The sequence below is a fragment of the Coregonus clupeaformis genome, unplaced genomic scaffold, assembly GCF_020615455.1.
Source record: "Coregonus clupeaformis isolate EN_2021a unplaced genomic scaffold, ASM2061545v1 scaf1914, whole genome shotgun sequence".
Lineage (NCBI taxonomy): Eukaryota > Metazoa > Chordata > Actinopteri > Salmoniformes > Salmonidae > Coregonus > Coregonus clupeaformis.
In genome coordinates, this window is record NW_025535368.1 from 70,001 (window position 1) to 87,500 (window position 17,500).

The 17,500-nt window shown below is 52.2% G+C and overlaps 1 protein-coding gene across 1 annotated transcript in view; it reads right to left on the reverse strand.

Annotated features, from left to right (window-relative positions):
* The window catches only part of LOC121560113 (NEDD4-binding protein 2), a 34,733-nt gene that overhangs the window by 4,559 nt on the left and 12,674 nt on the right, over positions 1–17,500 (reverse strand). Inside the window, exon 7 of the mRNA XM_045218936.1 lies at positions 7,468–7,653. Within this exon, the coding sequence (XP_045074871.1) occupies positions 7,468–7,653 (186 nt within the window). The remainder of the gene's footprint in view (positions 1–7,467; positions 7,654–17,500) is intronic.

Sequence of the window (17,500 nt, forward strand, 5' to 3'; positions counted from 1 at the left end):
CACAGAGAGACATAAAAATGGCGTCCACGAGTTCACCTGACTCTGGGGAAGTAGACAAAGGGCTTCAATGCCAAAATGTCAAAGTATCCCTTTAAAACTACTGACTCAAATTACAACCAGCTGTGAGGAAACAAGACACTGTTCACCCAAATGACTTCCCACGCTCTCTCTCTCCTACCTGTTGAGCGTAGTAGGAGGCTAGGTCCCTGCCTGTAGGCCTCTCTCCTACCTGTTGAGCGTAGTAGGAGGCTAGGTCCCTGCCTGTAGGCCTCTCTCCTACCTGTTGAGCGTAGTAGGAGGCTAGGTCCCTGCCTGTAGGCCTCTCCTACCTGTTGAGCGTAGTAGGAGGCTGTGCGTCCCTGCCTGTAGGCCTCTCCTACCTGTTGAGCGCAGTAGGAGGCTAGGGTCCCTGCCTGCAGGCCTCTCCTACCTGTTGAGCGTAGTAGGAGGCTAGGTCCCCTGCCTGTAGGCCTCTCCTACCTGTTGAGCGTAGTAGGAGGCTAGGTCCCTGCCTGTAGGCCTCTTCCTACCTGTTGAGCGTAGTAGGAGGCTAGGTCCCCTGCCTGTAGGCCTCTCCTACCTGTTGAGCGTAGTAGGAGGCTGGGTCCCTGCCTGTAGGCCTCTCCTACCTGTTGAGCGTAGCTGGAGGCTAGGGTCCCTGCCTGTAGGCCTCTCCTACCTGTTGAGCGTAGTAGGAGGCTAGGTCCCTGCCTGTAGGCCTCTCCTACCTGTTGAGCGTAGTAGGAGGCTAGGTCCCTGCCTGTAGGCCTCTCTCCTACCTGTTGAGCGTAGTAGGAGGCTAGGTCCCTGCCTGTAGGCCTCTCCTACCTGTTGAGCGTAGTAGGAGGCTAGGTCCCTGCCTGTAGGCCTCTCCTACCTGTTGAGCGTAGTAGGAGGCTAGGTCCCTGCCTGTAGGCCTCTCCTACCTGTTGAGCGTAGTAGGAGGCTAGGTCCCTGCCTGTAGGCCTCTTCCTACCTGTTGAGCGTAGTAGGAGGCTAGGTCCCTGCCTGTAGGCCTCTCTCCTACCTGTTGAGCGTAGTAGGAGGCTAGGTCCCTGCCTGTAGGCCTCTCTCCTACCTGTTGAGCGTAGTAGGCTAGGTCTCTGCCTGTAGGCCTCTCCTACCTGTTGAGCGAGTAGGAGGCTAGGTCCCCTGCCTGTAGGCCTCTCCTACCTGTTGAGCGTAGTAGGAGGCTAGGTCTCTGCCTGTAGGCCTCTCTCCTACCTGTTGAGCGTAGTAGGAGGCTGGGTCCCTGCCTGTAGGCCTCTCTCCTACCTGTTGAGCGTAGTAGGAGGCTGGGTCTGTCCCTGCCTGTAGGCCTCTCTCCTACCTGTTGAGCGTAGTAGGAGGCTGGGTCCCTGCCTGTAGGCCTCTCTCCTACCTGTTGAGCGTAGTAGGAGGCTGGGTCCCTGCCTGTAGGCCTCTCTCCTACCTGTTGAGCGTGGTAGGAGGCTGGGTCCCTGCCTGTAGGCCTCTCTCCTACCTGTTGAGCGTAGTAGGAGGCTAGGTCCCTGCCTGTAGGCCTCTCTCCTACCTGTTGAGCGTAGTAGGAGGCTAGGTCCCTGCCTGTAGGCCTCTCTCCTACCTGTTGAGCGTAGTAGGAGGCTAGGTCCCTGCCTGTAGGCCTCTCTCTACCTGTTGAGCGTAGTAGGAGGCTAGGTCCCTGCCTGTAGGCCTCTCTCCTACCTGTTGAGCGTAGTAGGAGGCTAGGGTCCCTGCCTGTAGGCCTCTCTCCTACCTGTTGAGCGTAGTAGGAGGCTAGGTCCCTGCCTGTAGGCCTCTCTCCTACCTGTTGAGCGTAGTAGGAGGCTAGGTCCCTGCCTGTAGGCCTCTCTCCTACCTGTTGAGCGTAGTAGGAGGCTAGGTCCCTGCCTGTAGGCCTCTCTCCTACCTGTTGAGCGTAGTAGGAGGCTAGGTCCCTGCCTGTAGGCCTCTCTCCTACCTGTTGAGCGTAGTAGGAGGCTAGGTCCCTGCCTGTAGGCCTCTCTCCTACCTGTTGAGCGTAGTAGGAGGCTAGGTCCCTGCCTGTAGGCCCTCTCCTACCTGTTGAGCGTAGTAGGAGGCTAGGTCCCTGCCTGTAGGCCTCTCTCCTACCTGTTGAGCGTAGTAGGAGGCTAGGTCCCCTGCCTGTAGGCCTCTCTCCTACCTGTTGAGCGTAGTAGGAGGCTAGGTCCCTGCCTGTAGGCCTCTCTCCTACCTGTTGAGCGTAGTAGGAGGCTAGGTCCCTGCCTGTAGGCCTCTCTCCTACCTGTTGAGCGTAGTAGGAGGCTAGGTCCCTGCCTGTAGGCCTCTCTCCTACCTGTTGAGCGTAGTAGGAGGCTGGGTCCCTGCCTGTAGGCTCTCTCCTACCTGTTGAGCGTAGTAGGAGGCTAGGTCCCTGCCTGTAGGCCTCTCTCCTACCTGTTGAGCGTAGTAGGAGGCTAGGTCTTTGCGTCCCTGCCTGTAGGCCTCTCTCCTACCTGTTGAGCGTAGTAGGAGGCTAGGGTCCCTGCCTGTAGGCCTCTCTCCTACCTGTTGAGCGTAGTAGGAGGCTAGGTCCCTGCCTGTAGGCCTCTCTCCTACCTGTTGAGCGTAGTAGGAGGCTGGGTCCCTGCCTGTAGGCCTCTCCTACCTGTTGAGCGTAGTAGGAGGCTAGGGTCCCTGCCTGTAGGCCTCTTCCTACCTGTTGAGCGTAGTAGGAGGCTAGGTCCCTGCCTGTAGGCCTCTCCTACCTGTTGAGCGTAGTAGGAGGCTAGGTCCCTGCCTGTAGGCCTCTCTCCTACCTGTTGAGCGTAGTAGGAGGCTAGGTCCCTGCCTGTAGGCCTCTCTCCTACCTGTTGAGCGTAGTAGGAGGCTAGGTCCCTGCCTGTAGGCCTCTCTCCTACCTGTTGAGCGTAGTAGGAGGCTAGTGGTCCCTGCCTGTAGGCCTCTCTCCTACCTGTTGAGCGTAGTAGGAGGCTGGGTCCCTGCCTGTAGGGCCCTCTCCTACCTGTTGAGCGTAGTAGGAGGCTAGGGTCCCTGCCTGTAGGGCCTCTCCTACCTGTTGAGCGTAGTAGGAGGCTAGGTCCCTGCCTGTAGGCCTCTCCTACCTGTTGAGCGTAGTAGGAGGCTAGGGTCCCTGCCTGTAGGCCTCTCTCCTACCTGTTGAGCGTAGTAGGAGGCTAGGTCCCTGCCTGTAGGCCTCTCCCTACCTGTTGAGCGTAGTAGGAGGCTAGGTCCCTGCCTGTAGGCCTCTCTCCTACCTGTTGAGCGTAGTAGGAGGCTAGGTCCCTGCCTGTAGGCCTCTCTCCTACCTGTTGAGCGTAGTAGGAGGCTAGGTCCCTGCCTGTAGGCCTCTCTCCTACCTGTTGAGCGTAGTAGGAGGCTAGGTCCCTGCCTGTAGGCCTCTCTCCTACCTGTTGAGCGTAGTAGGAGGCTAGGTCCCTGCCTGTGAGGCCTCTCCTACCTGTTGAGCGTAGTAGGAGGCTAGGTCCCTGCCTGTAGGCCTCTCTCCTACCTGTTGAGCGTAGTAGGAGGCTAGGTCCCTGCCTGTAGGCTCTCTCCTACCTGTTGAGCGTAGTAGGAGGCTAGGTCCCTGCCTGTAGGCCTCTCTCCTACCTGTTGGCGTAGTAGGAGGCTAGGTCCCTGCCTGTAGGCCTCTCTCCTACCTGTTGAGCGTAGTAGGAGGCTAGGTCCCTGCCTGTAGGCCTCTCCTACCTGTTGAGCGTAGTAGAGGCTAGGGTCCCTGCCTGTAGGCCTCTCCTACCTGTTGAGCGTAGTAGGAGGCTAGGTCCCTGCCTGTAGGCCTCTCTCCTACCTGTTGAGCGTAGTAGGAGGCTAGGTCCCTGCCTGTAGGCCTCTCTCCTACCTGTTGAGCGTAGTAGGAGGCTAGGGTCCCTGCCTGTAGGCCTCTCTCCTACCTGTTGAGCGTAGTAGGAGGCTAGGTCCCTGCCTGTAGGCCTCTCTCCTACCTGTTGAGCGTAGTAGGAGGCTAGGTCCCTGCCTGTAGGCCTCTCTCCTACCTGTTGAGCGTAGTAGGAGGCTAGGTCCCTGCCTGTAGGCCTCTCCTACCTGTTGAGCGTAGTAGGAGGCTAGGTCCCTGCCTGTAGGCCTCTCTCCTACCTGTTGAGCGTAGTAGGAGGCTAGGTCCCTGCCTGTAGGCCTCTCTCCTACCTGTTGAGCGTAGTAGGAGGCTAGGTCCCTGCCTGTAGGCCTCTCTCCTACCTGTTGAGCGTAGTAGGAGGCTAGGTCCCTGCCTGTAGGCCTCTCTCCTACCTGTTGAGCGTAGTAGGAGGCTAGGTCCCTGCCTGTAGGCCTCTCTCCTACCTGTTGAGCGTAGTAGGAGGCTAGGTCCCTGCCTGTAGGCCTCTCTCCTACCTGTTGAGCGTAGTAGGAGGCTAGGTCCCTGCCTGTAGGCCTCTCTCCTACCTGTTGAGCGTAGTAGGAGGCTAGGTCCCTGCCTGTAGGCCTCTCCTACCTGTTGAGCGTAGTAGGAGGCTAGTCTTGTCCCTGCCTGTAGGCCTCTCCTACCTGTTGAGCGTAGTAGGAGGCTGGGTCCCTGCCTGTAGGCCTCTCTCCTACCTGTTGAGCGTAGTAGAGGCTAGGTCCCTGCCTGTAGGCCTCTCTCCTACCTGTTGAGCGTAGTAGGAGGCTAGGTCCTTGTCCCTGCCTGTAGGCTCTCTCCTACCTGTTGAGCGTAGTAGGAGGCTAGGGTCCCTGCCTGTAGGCCTCTCCTACCTGTTGAGCGTAGTAGGAGGCTAGGTCCCTGCCTGTAGGCCTCTCCTACCTGTTGAGCGAGTAGGAGGCTAGGCTGCGTCCCTGCCTGTAGGCCTCTCTCCTACCTGTTGAGCGTAGTAGGAGGCTAGGTCCCTGCCTGTAGGCCTCTCCTACCTGTTGAGCGAGTAGGAGGCTAGGTCCCTGCCTGTAGGCTCTCTCCTACCTGTTGAGCGTAGTAGGAGGCTAGGTCCCTGCCTGTAGGCCTCTCCTACCTGTTGAGCGTAGTAGGAGGCTAGGTCCCTGCCTGTAGGCCTCTCTCCTACCTGTTGAGCGTAGTAGGAGGCTAGGTCCCTGCCTGTAGGCCTCTCTCCTACCTGTTGAGCGTAGTAGGAGGCTAGGGTCCCTGCCTGTAGGCCTCTCCTACCTGTTGAGCGTAGTAGGAGGCTGGGTCCCTGCCTGTAGGCCTCTCTCCTACCTGTTGAGCGTAGTAGGAGGCTAGGTCCCTGCCTGTAGGCCTCTCTCCTACCTGTTGAGCGTAGTAGGAGGCTAGGTCCCTGCCTGTAGGCCTCTCTCCTACCTGTTGAGCGTAGTAGGAGGCTAGGTCCCTGCCTGTAGGCCTCTTCCTACCTGTTGAGCGTAGTAGGAGGCTAGGGTCCCTGCCTGTAGGCCTCTCCTACCTGTTGAGCGTAGTAGGAGGCTAGGTCCCTGCCTGTAGGCCTCTCTCCTACCTGTTGAGCGTAGTAGGAGGCTAGGTCCCTGCCTGTAGGCCTCTCTCCTACCTGTTGAGCGTAGTAGGAGGCTAGGGTCCCTGCCTGTAGGCCTCTCTCCTACCTGTTGAGCGAGTAGGAGGCTAGGTCTGCGTCCCTGCCTGTAGGCCTCTCTCCTACCTGTTGAGCGTAGTAGGAGGCTAGGTCCCTGCCTGTAGGCCTCTCTCCTACCTGTTGAGCGAGTAGGGCAGGTCCCTGCCTGAGCCTCTACCTGTTGAGCGTAGGAGGCTGCGTCCCTGCCTGTAGGCCTCTCTCCTACCTGTTGAGCGTAGTAGGAGGCTAGGTCTTGGTCCCTGCCTGTAGGCCTCTCTCCTACCTGTTGAGCGTAGTAGGAGGCTAGGGTCCCTGCCTGTAGGCCTCTCTCCTACCTGTTGAGCGTAGTAGGAGGCTAGTGTTTGCGTCCCTGCCTGTAGGCCTCTCTCCTACCTGTTGAGCGTAGTAGGAGGCTAGGTCCCTGCCTGTAGGCCTCTCTCCTACCTGTTGAGCGTAGTAGAGGCTAGGGTCCCTGCCTGTAGGCCTCTCTCCTACCTGTTGAGCGTAGTAGGAGGCTAGGTTTTGGTCCCTGCCTGTAGGCCTCTCCTACCTGTTGAGCGTAGTAGGAGGCTGGGCTTTTGCCCCTGCCTGTAGGCCTCTCCTACCTGTTGAGCGTAGTAGGAGGCTAGGGTCCCTGCCTGTAGGCCTCTCTCCTACCTGTTGAGCGTAGTAGGAGGCTAGGTCTTTGCGTCCCTGCCTGTAGGCCTCTCCTACCTGTTGAGCGTAGTAGGAGGCTAGGTCCCTGCCTGTAGGCCTCTCCTACCTGTTGAGCGTAGTAGGAGGCTAGGTCCCCTGCCTGTAGGCCTCTCTCTACCTGTTGAGCGTAGTAGGAGGCTAGGTCCCTGCCTGTAGGCCTCTCTCCTACCTGTTGAGCGTAGTAGGAGGCTAGGTCCCTGCCTGTAGGCCTCTCTCCTACCTGTTGAGCGTAGTAGGAGGCTAGGGTCCCCTGCCTGTAGGCTCTCTCCTACCTGCTGAGCGTAGCTAGGAGGCTAGGTCCCTGCCTGTAGGCCTCTCTCCTACCTGTTGAGCGTAGTAGGAGGCTAGGTCGTCCCTGCCTGTAGGCCTCTCTCCTACCTGTTGAGCGTAGTAGGAGGCTAGGTCCCTGCCTGTAGGCCCTCTCTCCTACCTGTTGAGCGTAGTAGGAGGCTAGGTCCCTGCCTGTAGGCCTCTCTCCTACCTGTTGGCGTAGTAGGAGGCTAGGTCCCTGCCTGTAGGCCTCTCTCCTACCTGTTGAGCGTAGTAGGAGGCTAGGGTCCCTGCCTGTAGGCCTCTCCTACCTGTTGAGCGTAGTAGGAGGCTAGGTCTTGTCCCTGCCTGTAGGCCTCTCTCCTACCTGTTGAGCGTAGTAGGAGGCTAGGTCCCTGCCTGTAGGCCCTCTCCTACCTGTTGAGCGTAGTAGGAGGCTAGGTCCCTGCCTGTAGGCCTCTCTCCTACCTGTTGAGCGTAGTAGAGGCTAGGTCCCTGCCTGTAGGCCTCTCTCCTACCTGTTGAGCGTAGTAGGAGGCTAGGTCCCTGCCTGTAGGCCTCTCCTACCTGTTGAGCGTAGTAGGAGGCTAGGTCCCTGCCTGTAGGCCTCTCTCCTACCTGTTGAGCGTAGTAGGAGGCTAGGTCCCTGCCTGTAGGCCTCTCTCCTACCTGTTGAGCGTAGTAGGAGGCTAGGTCCCTGCCTGTAGACCTCTCTCCTACCTGTTGAGCGTAGTAGGAGGCTAGGTCCCTGCCTGTAGGCCTCTCTCCTACCTGTTGAGCGTAGTAGGAGGCTAGGTCCCTGCCTGTAGGCCTCTCTCCTACCTGTTGAGCGTAGTAGGAGGCTAGGTCCCTGCCTGTAGGCCTCTCTCCTACCTGTTGAGCGTAGTAGGAGGCTAGGTCCCTGCCTGTAGGCCTCTCCCTACCTGTTGAGCGTAGTAGGAGGCTAGGTCCCTGCCTGTAGGCCTCTTCCTACCTGTTGAGCGTAGTAGGAGGCTAGGTCCCTGCCTGCAGGCCTCTGCCTCTCCACCTGTTGAGCGTAGTAGGAGGCTACGTCTTTGCGCCCCTGCCTGTAGGCCTCTGCAGCCTTGTTGAAGCTCTCCAGCTGTCTGCCTCTCTGGAGCCTGGCCTCCGCTCTGAAGTCTTCATACTCTGGGTCCTCAACGTCCTGGTACTGAGAGAGGGACTGGGGAGGGGCCACTGGTGCTGCACGCATCTGAGAGGGGTAGAGATGGGGGTGGGGGGTAGAGAGGGGAAGGGGGAGGGAGGGTAGAGGGGGGAGGAGGGGGTAGAGAGGGGGAGGAGGGGGAGGGGGGTAGAGAGGGGGATGAGGGGGTAGAGAGGGGGAGGAGGGGGGTAGAGAGGGGGAGGGGGGGGGGGGGGTAGAGAGGGGGAGGGGGGTAGAGAGGGGAGGAGGGGGTAGAGAGGGGGAGGAGGGGGTAGAGAGGGGGAGAGGGGTAGAGAGGGGGAGGAGGGGGTAGAGAGGGGGGAGGAGGGGGGTAGAGAGGGGGGAGGAGGGGGGTAGAGAGGGGGAGGAGGGGGTAGAGAGGGGGAGGGGGGTAGAGAGGGGAGGGAGGGGGTAGAGAGGGAGGGGGTAGAGAGGGGAGGAGGGGGGTAGAGAGGGGGAGGAGGGGGTAGAGAGGGGGAGGGGGTAGAGAGGGGGAGGAGGGGGGTAGAGAGGGGGAGGGGGTAGAGAGGGGGGGGAGGGAGGGGGGAGAGGGAGAGGGGGGAGGAGGGTAGAGAGGGGGAGGGGGTAGAGAGGGGAGGGGGAGAGAGGGGGAGGAGGGGGGTAGAGAGGGGGAGGAGGGGGTAGAGAGGGGGAGGGGGGTAGAGAGGGGGAGGGGGGTAGAGAGGGGGAGGGAGGGGGAGAGAGGGGGGGGAGGGGGGTAGAGAGGGGGGGAGGGGGGAGGGGGGGTAGAGGGGGAGGAGGGGGTAGAGAGGGGAGGGAGGGGGGAGAGAGGGGGAGGGGGTAGAGAGGGGGAGGGGGTAGAGAGGGGAGGAGGGGTAGAGAGGGGGAGGAGGGGGTAGAGAGGGGGAGGGGGTAGAGAGGGGGAGGGGGTAGAGAGGGGGAGGGGGTAGAGAGGGGGGGGGTAGAGAGGGGGAGGGGGGTAGAGAGGGGGAGGGGGGTAGAGAGGGGGAGGGGAGGGAGGGAGGGGAGAGAGGGGAGAGAGGGAGGGGGTAGAGAGGGGGAGGGGGAGAGAGGGGGAGGAGGGGTAGAGAGGGGGGAAGGGGGGGTAGAGAGGGGGGAGGGGAGGGGGGAGAGAGGGGGAGGGGGTAGAGAGGGGGGGAGGGGTAGAGAGGGGAGGGGGTAGAGAGGGGGAGGGGTAGAGAGGGGGAGGGGTAGAGAGGGGGAGGGGGAGAGAGGGGGAGGGAGAGGGGGGTAGAGAGGGGGAGGCGGGGGGTAGAGAGGGGGAGGGGAAAGTGATATTAAAGGGAAAGGTTAGTATTTTACAACTTGATGTTAGATGGTTTATGGGCCAGGAGAAACAGCCACTACAAACTTCAGCTAACTTAAGCCACCGCTAGCTAGCGATGTCAGCTGATAGGGGGTGTGGTAGGAGCATGTGGCACCTGTTTGAATGGAGGAGAAAGAGAGAAAGGGTGTGTTAAGTGTTGCCACGGTAGCAACAATTGACTAACGATACAACACCGGGCCCAGCGTCACCATACCAACTAGTATTGTGATGTCACTGCCACGGGTGAAATATTCAGAGGCCTGTTCGCCCCCGGAGGCCTTTTCCCCTTTTCTAAACGTTATGTCAATGTGCTACACAAAACACCAGTGACTGATATTCACCTCTACTGAATACAACACATATTGAATTAACTACACACTGTTCACTGACATTCACCTCTACTGAATACAACACATATTGAATTAACTACACACTGTTCAGTGACATTCACCTCTACTGAATACAACACATATTGAATTATCTATACACTGTTCACTGAGAACTCCAGGATGCTGACCTAGGCAGAGTTGCAAAGAAAAAGTATTCCTCTGTCCAGTGACTGTGTTCTTTTGCCCATCTTCATCTTTTCTTTTTTATTGGCCAGTCTGAGATATGGCTTTTTCTTTGCAACTCTGCCTAGAAGGTCAGCATCCCAGAGTCGCCTCTTCACTGTTGATGTTGAGACTGGTGTTTTGCGGGTACTATTTAATGAAGCTGCCAGTTGAGGACCTGTGAGGCGTCTGTTTCTCAAACTAGAGACTCTAACGTATTTGTCCTCTTGCTCAGTTGTGCACCGGGGGGCCTCCCACTCCTCTTTCTATTCTGGTTAGAGCCAGTTTGCGCTGTTCTGTGAAGGGAGTAGTACACAGCGTTGTACGAGATCTTAAGTTTCTTGGCAATTTCTCGCATGGAATAGCCTTCATTTCTCAGAACAAGAATAGACTGACGAGTTTCAGAAGAAAGTTATTTGTTTCTGGCCATTTTGAGCCTGTAATTGAACCCACAATTGCTGATGCTCCAGATACTCAACTAGTCTCAAGAAGGCCAGTTTTATTGCTTCTTTAATCAGTACAACAGTTTTCAGCTGTGCTAACATAATTGCAAAAGGGTTTTCTAATGATCAATTAGCCTTTTAAAATGATCAACTTGGAATAGCAAACACAACGTGCCATTGGAACACAGGACTGATGGTTGCTGATAATGGGCCTCTGTACGCCTATGTAGATATTCCATTACAAATCAGCCGTTTCCAGCTACAATAGCCATTTACAACATTAACAATGTCTACACTGTATTTCTGATCAATTTGAACGGTAGTGTATCTCTGGTAAGAACCAGGAAGAATAGAAGGTATCTCTGGTAAGAAGAGTCAGCAGGAAGAATAGAAGGTATCTCTGGTTATAAGAGTCAGCAGGAAGAATAGAAGGTATCTCTGGTAATAAGAGTCAGGAAGAATAGAAGGTATCTCTGGTTATAAGAGTCAGCAGGAAGAATAGAAGGTATCTCTGGTAATAAGAGTCAGGAAGAATAGAAGGTATCTCTGGTTATAAGAGTCAGCAGGAAGAATAGAAGGTATCTCTGGTTATAAGAGTCAGCAGGAAGAATAGAAGGTATCTCTGGTAAGAAGAGTCAGGAAGAATAGAAGGTATCTCTGGTAATAAGAGTCAGGAAGAATAGAAGGTATCTCTGGTTATAAGAGTCAGCAGGAAGAATAGAAGGTATCTCTGGTTATAAGAGTCAGCAGGAAGAATAGAAGGTATCTCTGGTTATAAGAGTCAGGAAGAATAGAAGGTAGCTCTGGTAATAAGAGTCAGGAAGAATAGAAGGTATCTCTGGTAATAAGAGTCAGGAAGAATAGAAGGTAGCTCTGGTTATAAGAGTCAGCAGGAAGAATAGAAGGTATCTCTGGTTATAAGAGTCAGGAAGAATAGAAGGTATCTCTGGTAATAAGAGTCAGGAAGAATAGAAGGTATCTCTGGTAATAAGAGTCAGCAGGAAGAATAGAAGGTATCTCTGGTAATAAGAGTCAGGAAGAATAGAAGGTATCTCTGGTTATAAGAGCCAGGAAGAATAGAAGGTATCTCTGGTTATAAGAGTCAGCAGGAAGAATAGAAGGTAGCTCTGGTTATAAGAGTCAGCAGGAAGAATAGAAGGTAGCTCTGATTATAAGAGTCAGGAAGAATAGAAGGTATCTCTGGTAAGAAGAGTCAGGAAGAATAGAAGGTATCTCTGGTAATAAGAGTCAGCAGGAAGAATATAAGGTAGCTCTGGTAATAAGAGTCAGGAAGAATAGAAGGTATCTCTGGTAATAAGAGTCAGGAAGAATAGAAGGTATCTCTGGTAATAAGAGTCAGCAGGAAGAATAGAAGGTATCTCTGGTAATAAGAGTCAGCAGGAAGAATAGAAGGTATCTCTGGTAATAAGAGTCAGGAAGAATAGAAGGTATCTCTGGTTATAAGAGTCAGCAGGAAGAATAGAAGGTATCTCTGGTAATAAGAGTCAGCAGGAAGAATAGAAGGTATCTCTGGTAATAAGAGTCAGGAAGAATAGAAGGTATCTCTGGTAATAAGAGTCAGGAAGAATAGAAGGTATCTCTGGTTATAAGAGTCAGGAAGAATAGAAGGTAGCTCTGGTTATAAGAGTCAGCAGGAAGAATAGAAGGTATCTCTGGTTATAAGAGTCAGGAAGAATAGAAGGTATCTCTGGTTATAAGAGTCAGGAAGAATAGAAGGTATCTCTGGTAATAAGAGTCAGGAAGAATAGAAGGTATCTCTGGTTATAAGAGTCAGGAAGAATAGAAGGTATCTCTGGTTATAAGAGTCAGGAAGAATAGAAGGTATCTCTGGTTATAAGAGTCAGGAAGAATAGAAGGTAGCTCTGGTAATAAGAGTCAGGAAGAATAGAAGGTAGCTCTGGTTATAAGAGTCAGGAAGAATAGAAGGTAGCTCTGGTTATAAGAGTCAGCAGGAAGAATAGAAGATAGCTCTGGTTATAAGAGTCAGCAGGAAGAATAGAAGGTAGCTCTGGTTATAAGAGTCAGCAGGAAGAATAGAAGGTAGCTCTGGTTATAAGAGTCAGCAGGAAGAATAGAAGGTAGCTCTGGTTATAAGAGTCAGCAGGAAGAATAGAAGGTAGCTCTGGTTATAAGAGTCAGCAGGAAGAATAGAAGGTAGCTCTGGTTATAAGAGTCAGGAAGAATAGAAGGTATCTCTGGTAATAAGAGTCAGGAAGAATAGAAGGTAGCTCTGGTTATAAGAGTCAGGAAGAATAGAAGGTAGCTCTGGTTCTAAGAGTCAGGAAGAATAGAAGGTATCTCTGGTTATAAGAGTCAGGAAGAATAGAAGGTATCTCTGGTAATAAGAGTCAGGAAGAATAGAAGGTATCTCTGGTTATAAGAGTCAGGAAGAATAGAAGGTAGCTCTGGTAATAAGAGTCAGCCGGAAGAATAGAAGGTATCTCTGGTAATAAGAGTCAGCAGGAAGAATAGAAGGTAGCTCTGGTTATAAGAGTCAGGAAGAATAGAAGGTATCTCTGGTTATAAGAGTCAGGAAGAATAGAAGGTAGCTCTGGTTATAAGAGTCAGGAAGAATAGAAGGTATCTGGTTATAAGAGTCAGGAAGAATAGAAGGTATCTCTGGTAATAAGAGTCAGCAGGAAGAATAGAAGGTATCTCTGGTAATAAGAGTCAGGAAGAATAGAAGGTAGCTCTGGTTATAAGAGTCATTAGGAAGAATAGAAGGTAGCTCTGGTTATAAGAGTCAGGAAGAATAGAAGGTATCTCTGGTAATAAGAGTCAGGAAGAATAGAAGGTATCTCTGGTTATAAGAGTCATTAGGAAGAATAGAAGGTAGCTCTGGTTATAAGAATCAGGAAGAATAGAAGGTATCTCTGGTTATAAGAGTCAGGAAGAATAGAAGGTATCTCTGGTAATAAGAGTCAGGAAGAATAGAAGGTATCTCTGGTTATAAGAGTCAGGAAGAATAGAAGGTATCTCTGGTTATAAGAGTCAGGAAGAATAGAAGGTATCTCTGGTTATAAGAGTCAGGAAGAATAGAAGGTAGCTCTGGTAATAAGAGTCAGGAAGAATAGAAGGTAGCTCTGGTTAAAAGAGTCAGGAAGAATAGAAGGTAGCTCTGGTTATAAGAGTCAGCAGGAAGAATAGAAGATAGCTCTGGTTATAAGAGTCAGGAAGAATAGAAGGTAGCTCTGGTTATAAGAGTCAGCAGGAAGAATAGAAGGTAGCTCTGGTTATAAGAGTCAGCAGGAAGAATAGAAGGTAGCTCTGGTTATAAGAGTCAGCAGGAAGAATAGAAGGTAGCTCTGGTTATAAGAGTCAGCAGGAAGAATAGAAGGTAGCTCTGGTTATAAGAGTCAGGAAGAATAGAAGGTATCTCTGGTAATAAGAGTCAGGAAGAATAGAAGGTAGCTCTGGTTATAAGAGTCAGGAAGAATAGAAGGTAGCTCTGGTTCTAAGAGTCAGGAAGAATAGAAGGTATCTCTGGTTATAAGAGTCAGGAAGAATAGAAGGTATCTCTGGTAATAAGAGTCAGGAAGAATAGAAGGTATCTCTGGTTATAAGAGTCAGGAAGAATAGAAGGTAGCTCTGGTAATAAGAGTCAGCCGGAAGAATAGAAGGTATCTCTGGTAATAAGAGTCAGCAGGAAGAATAGAAGGTAGCTCTGGTTATAAGAGTCAGGAAGAATAGAAGGTATCTCTGGTTATAAGAGTCAGGAAGAATAGAAGGTAGCTCTGGTTATAAGAGTCAGGAAGAATAGAAGGTATCTGGTTATAAGAGTCAGGAAGAATAGAAGGTATCTCTGGTAATAAGAGTCAGCAGGAAGAATAGAAGGTATCTCTGGTAATAAGAGTCAGGAAGAATAGAAGGTAGCTCTGGTTATAAGAGTCATTAGGAAGAATAGAAGGTAGCTCTGGTTATAAGAGTCAGGAAGAATAGAAGGTATCTCTGGTAATAAGAGTCAGGAAGAATAGAAGGTATCTCTGGTAATAAGAGTCATTAGGAAGAATAGAAGGTAGCTCTGGTTATAAGAATCAGGAAGAATAGAAGGTAGCTCTGGTTATAAGAGTCAGGAAGAATAGAAGGTAGCTCTGGTTATAAGAATCAGGAAGAATAGAAGGTAGCTCTGGTAATAAGAGTCAGGAAGAATAGAAGGTATCTCTGGTAATAAGAGTCAGGAAGAATAGAAGGTATCTCTGGTTTTAAGAGTCAGCAGGAAGAATAGAAGGTATCTCTGGTTATAAGAGTCAGGAAGAATAGAAGGTATCTGTAAGGAAGATAGTCTGGTTATAAGAGTCAGCAGGAAGAATAGAAGGTATCTCTGGTTATAAGAGTCAGGAAGAATATAAGGTATCTCTGGTTATAAGAGTCATTAGGAAGAATAGAAGGTAGCTCTGGTTATAAGAGTCAGGAAGAATAGAAGGTATCTCTGGTTATAAGAGTCATTAGGAAGAATAGAAGGTAGCTCTGGTTATAAGAGTCATTAGGAAGAATAGAAGGTATCTCTGGTTATAAGAGTCAGGAAGAATAGAAGGTATCTCTGGTTATAAGAGTCAGGAAGAATAGAAGGTAGCTCTGGTTATAAGAGTCATATTTTAACTGTTTGAGCTACAGACAATCTGTTTTCTTTGCTGTAAAGCTGCCAGCCTGTCGTGAAGCTGGTCTTCCTCTCTGGCACTACTGTGTGACAGCAAACTTGCAAAGCCTCCTCAGACTGGCATGTGCTCTTGGTTATACCAGGCGAAATGATACAATGTATCAACTGTGGCTCTGCACTGCTCCAATGTATCAACTGTGGCTCTGCACCGCTCCAATGTATCAACTGTGGCTCTGCACTGCTCCAATGTATCAACTGTGGCTCTGCACCACTCCAATGTATCAACTGTGGCTCTGCACTGCTCCAATGTATCAACTGTGGCTCTGCACCGCTCCAATGTATCAACTGTGGCTCTGCACCGCTCCAATGTATCAACTGTGGCTCTGCACCGCTCCAATGTATCAACTGTGGCTCTGCACTGCTCCAATGTATCAACTGTGGCTCTGCACCGCTCCAATGTATCAACTGTGGCTCTGCACCGCTCCAATGTATCAACTGTGGCTCTGCACTGCTCCAATGTATCAACTGAGGCTCTGCACTGCTCCAATGTATCAACTGTGGCTCTGCACTGCTCCAATGTATCAACTGTGGCTCTGCACCGCTCCAATGTATCAACTGTGGCTCTGCACTGCTCCAATGTATCAACTGTGGCTCTGCACCGCTCCAATGTATCAACTGTGGCTCTGCACTGCTCCAATGTATCAACTGTGGCTCTGCACCGCTCCAATGTATCAACTGTGGCTCTGCACCGCTCCAATGTATCAACTGTGGCTCTGCACTGCTCCAATGTATCAACTGAGGCTCTGCACCGCTCCAATGTATCAACTGTGGCTCTGCACTGCTCCAATGTATCAACTGTGGCTCTGCACCGCTCCAATGTATCAACTGTGGCTCTGCACTGCTCCAATGTATCAACTGAGGCTCTGCACTGCTCCAATGTATCAACTGTGGCTCTGCACTGCTCCAATGTATCAACTGTGGCTCTGCACTGCTCCAATGTATCAACTGTGGCTCTGCACTGCTCCAATGTATCAACTGTGGCTCTGCACTGCTCCAATGTATCAACTGTGGCTCTGCACCGCTCCAATGTATCAACTGTGGCTCTGCACTGCTCCAATGTATCAACTGAGGCTCTGCACTGCTCCAATGTATCAACTGTGGCTCTGCACTGCTCCAATGTATCAACTGTGGCTCTGCACTGCTCCAATGTATCAACTGTGGCTCTGCACTGCTCCAATGTATCAACTGTGGCTCTGCACTGCTCCAATGTATCAACTGTGGCTCTGCACTGCTCCAATGTATCAACTGTGGCTCTGCACTGCTCCAATGTATCAACTGTGACTCTGCACTGCTCCAATGTATCAACTGTGGCTCTGCACTGCTCCAATGTATCAACTGTGGCTCTGCACTGCTCCAATGTATCAACTGTGGCTCTGCACTGCTCCAATGTATCAACTGTGGCTCTGCACTGCTCCAATGTATCAACTGTGGCTCTGCACTGCACCGCTCCAATGTATCAACTGTGGCTCTGCACTGCACCGCTCCAATGTATCAACTGTGGCTCTGCACCGCTCCAATGTATCAACTGTGGCTCTGCACCGCTCCAATGTATCAACTGTGGCTCTGCACTGCTCCAATGTATCAACTGTGGCTCTGCACTGCTCCAATGTATCAACTGTGGCTCTGCACTGCTCCAATGTATCAACTGTGGCTCTGCACTGCTCCAATGTATCAACTATGGCTCTGCACTGCTCCAATGTATCAACTGTGGCTCTGCACTGCTCCAATGTATCAACTGTGGCTCTGCACTGCACCGCTCCAATGTATCAACTGTGGCTCTGCACCGCTCCAATGTATCAACTGTGGCTCTGCACCGCTCCAATGTATCAACTGTGGCTCTGCACTGCTCCAATGTATCAACTGTGGCTCTGCACTGCTCCAATGTATCAACTGTGGCTCTGCACTGCTCCAATGTATCAACTGTGGCTCTGCACCGCTCCAATGTATCAACTGTGGCTCTGCACCGCTCCAATGTATCAACTGTGGCTCTGCACTGCTCCAATGTATCAACTGTGGCTCTGCACTGCTCCAATGTATCAACTGTGGCTCTGCACTGCTCCAATGTATCAACTGTGGCTCTGCACTGCTCCAATGTATCAACTGTGGCTCTGCACTGCTCCAATGTATCAACTGTGGCTCTGCACTGCTCCAATGTATCAACTGTGGCTCTGCACTGCTCCAATGTATCAACTGTGGCTCTGCACTGCTCCAATGTATCAACTGTGGCTCTGCACTGCTCCAATGTATCAACTGTGGCTCTGCACCGCTCCAATGTATCAACTGTGGCTCTGCACTGCTCCAATGTATCAACTGTGGCTCTGCACTGCTCCAATGTATCAACTGTGGCTCTGCACTGCTCCAATGTATCAACTGTTGCTCTGCACTGCTCCAATGTATCAACTGTGGCTCTGCACTGCTCCAATGTATCAACTGTGGCTCTGCACCGCTCCAATGTATCAACTGTGGCTCTGCACTGCTCCAATGTATCAACTGTGGCTCTGCACCGCTCCAATGTATCAACTGTGGCTCTGCACTGCTCCAATGTATCAACTGTGGCTCTGCACCGCTCCAATGTATCAACTGTGGCTCTGCACTGCTCCAATGTATCAACTGTGGCTCTGCACCGCTCCAATGTATCAACTGTGGCTCTGCACTGCTCCAATGTATCAACTGTGGCTCTGCACCGCTCCAATGTATCAAATGTAACAACAGAAGACTGACTAGGGTCTGCATCCACCTCTCCATTACTGCTAAATTATATTTAAAAAACTGATGGATGAATAGATGCACAGGAAGAGCGGACAGAGAGAAGCAGGTGAGTGATGGCTGGAAGGGGAGGCAGGTGAGTGATGGCTGGAAGGGGAGGCAGGTGAGTGAGGGCTGGAAGGGGAAGGCAGGTAAGTGAGGGCTGGAAGGACGGGCAGGTGAGTGAGGG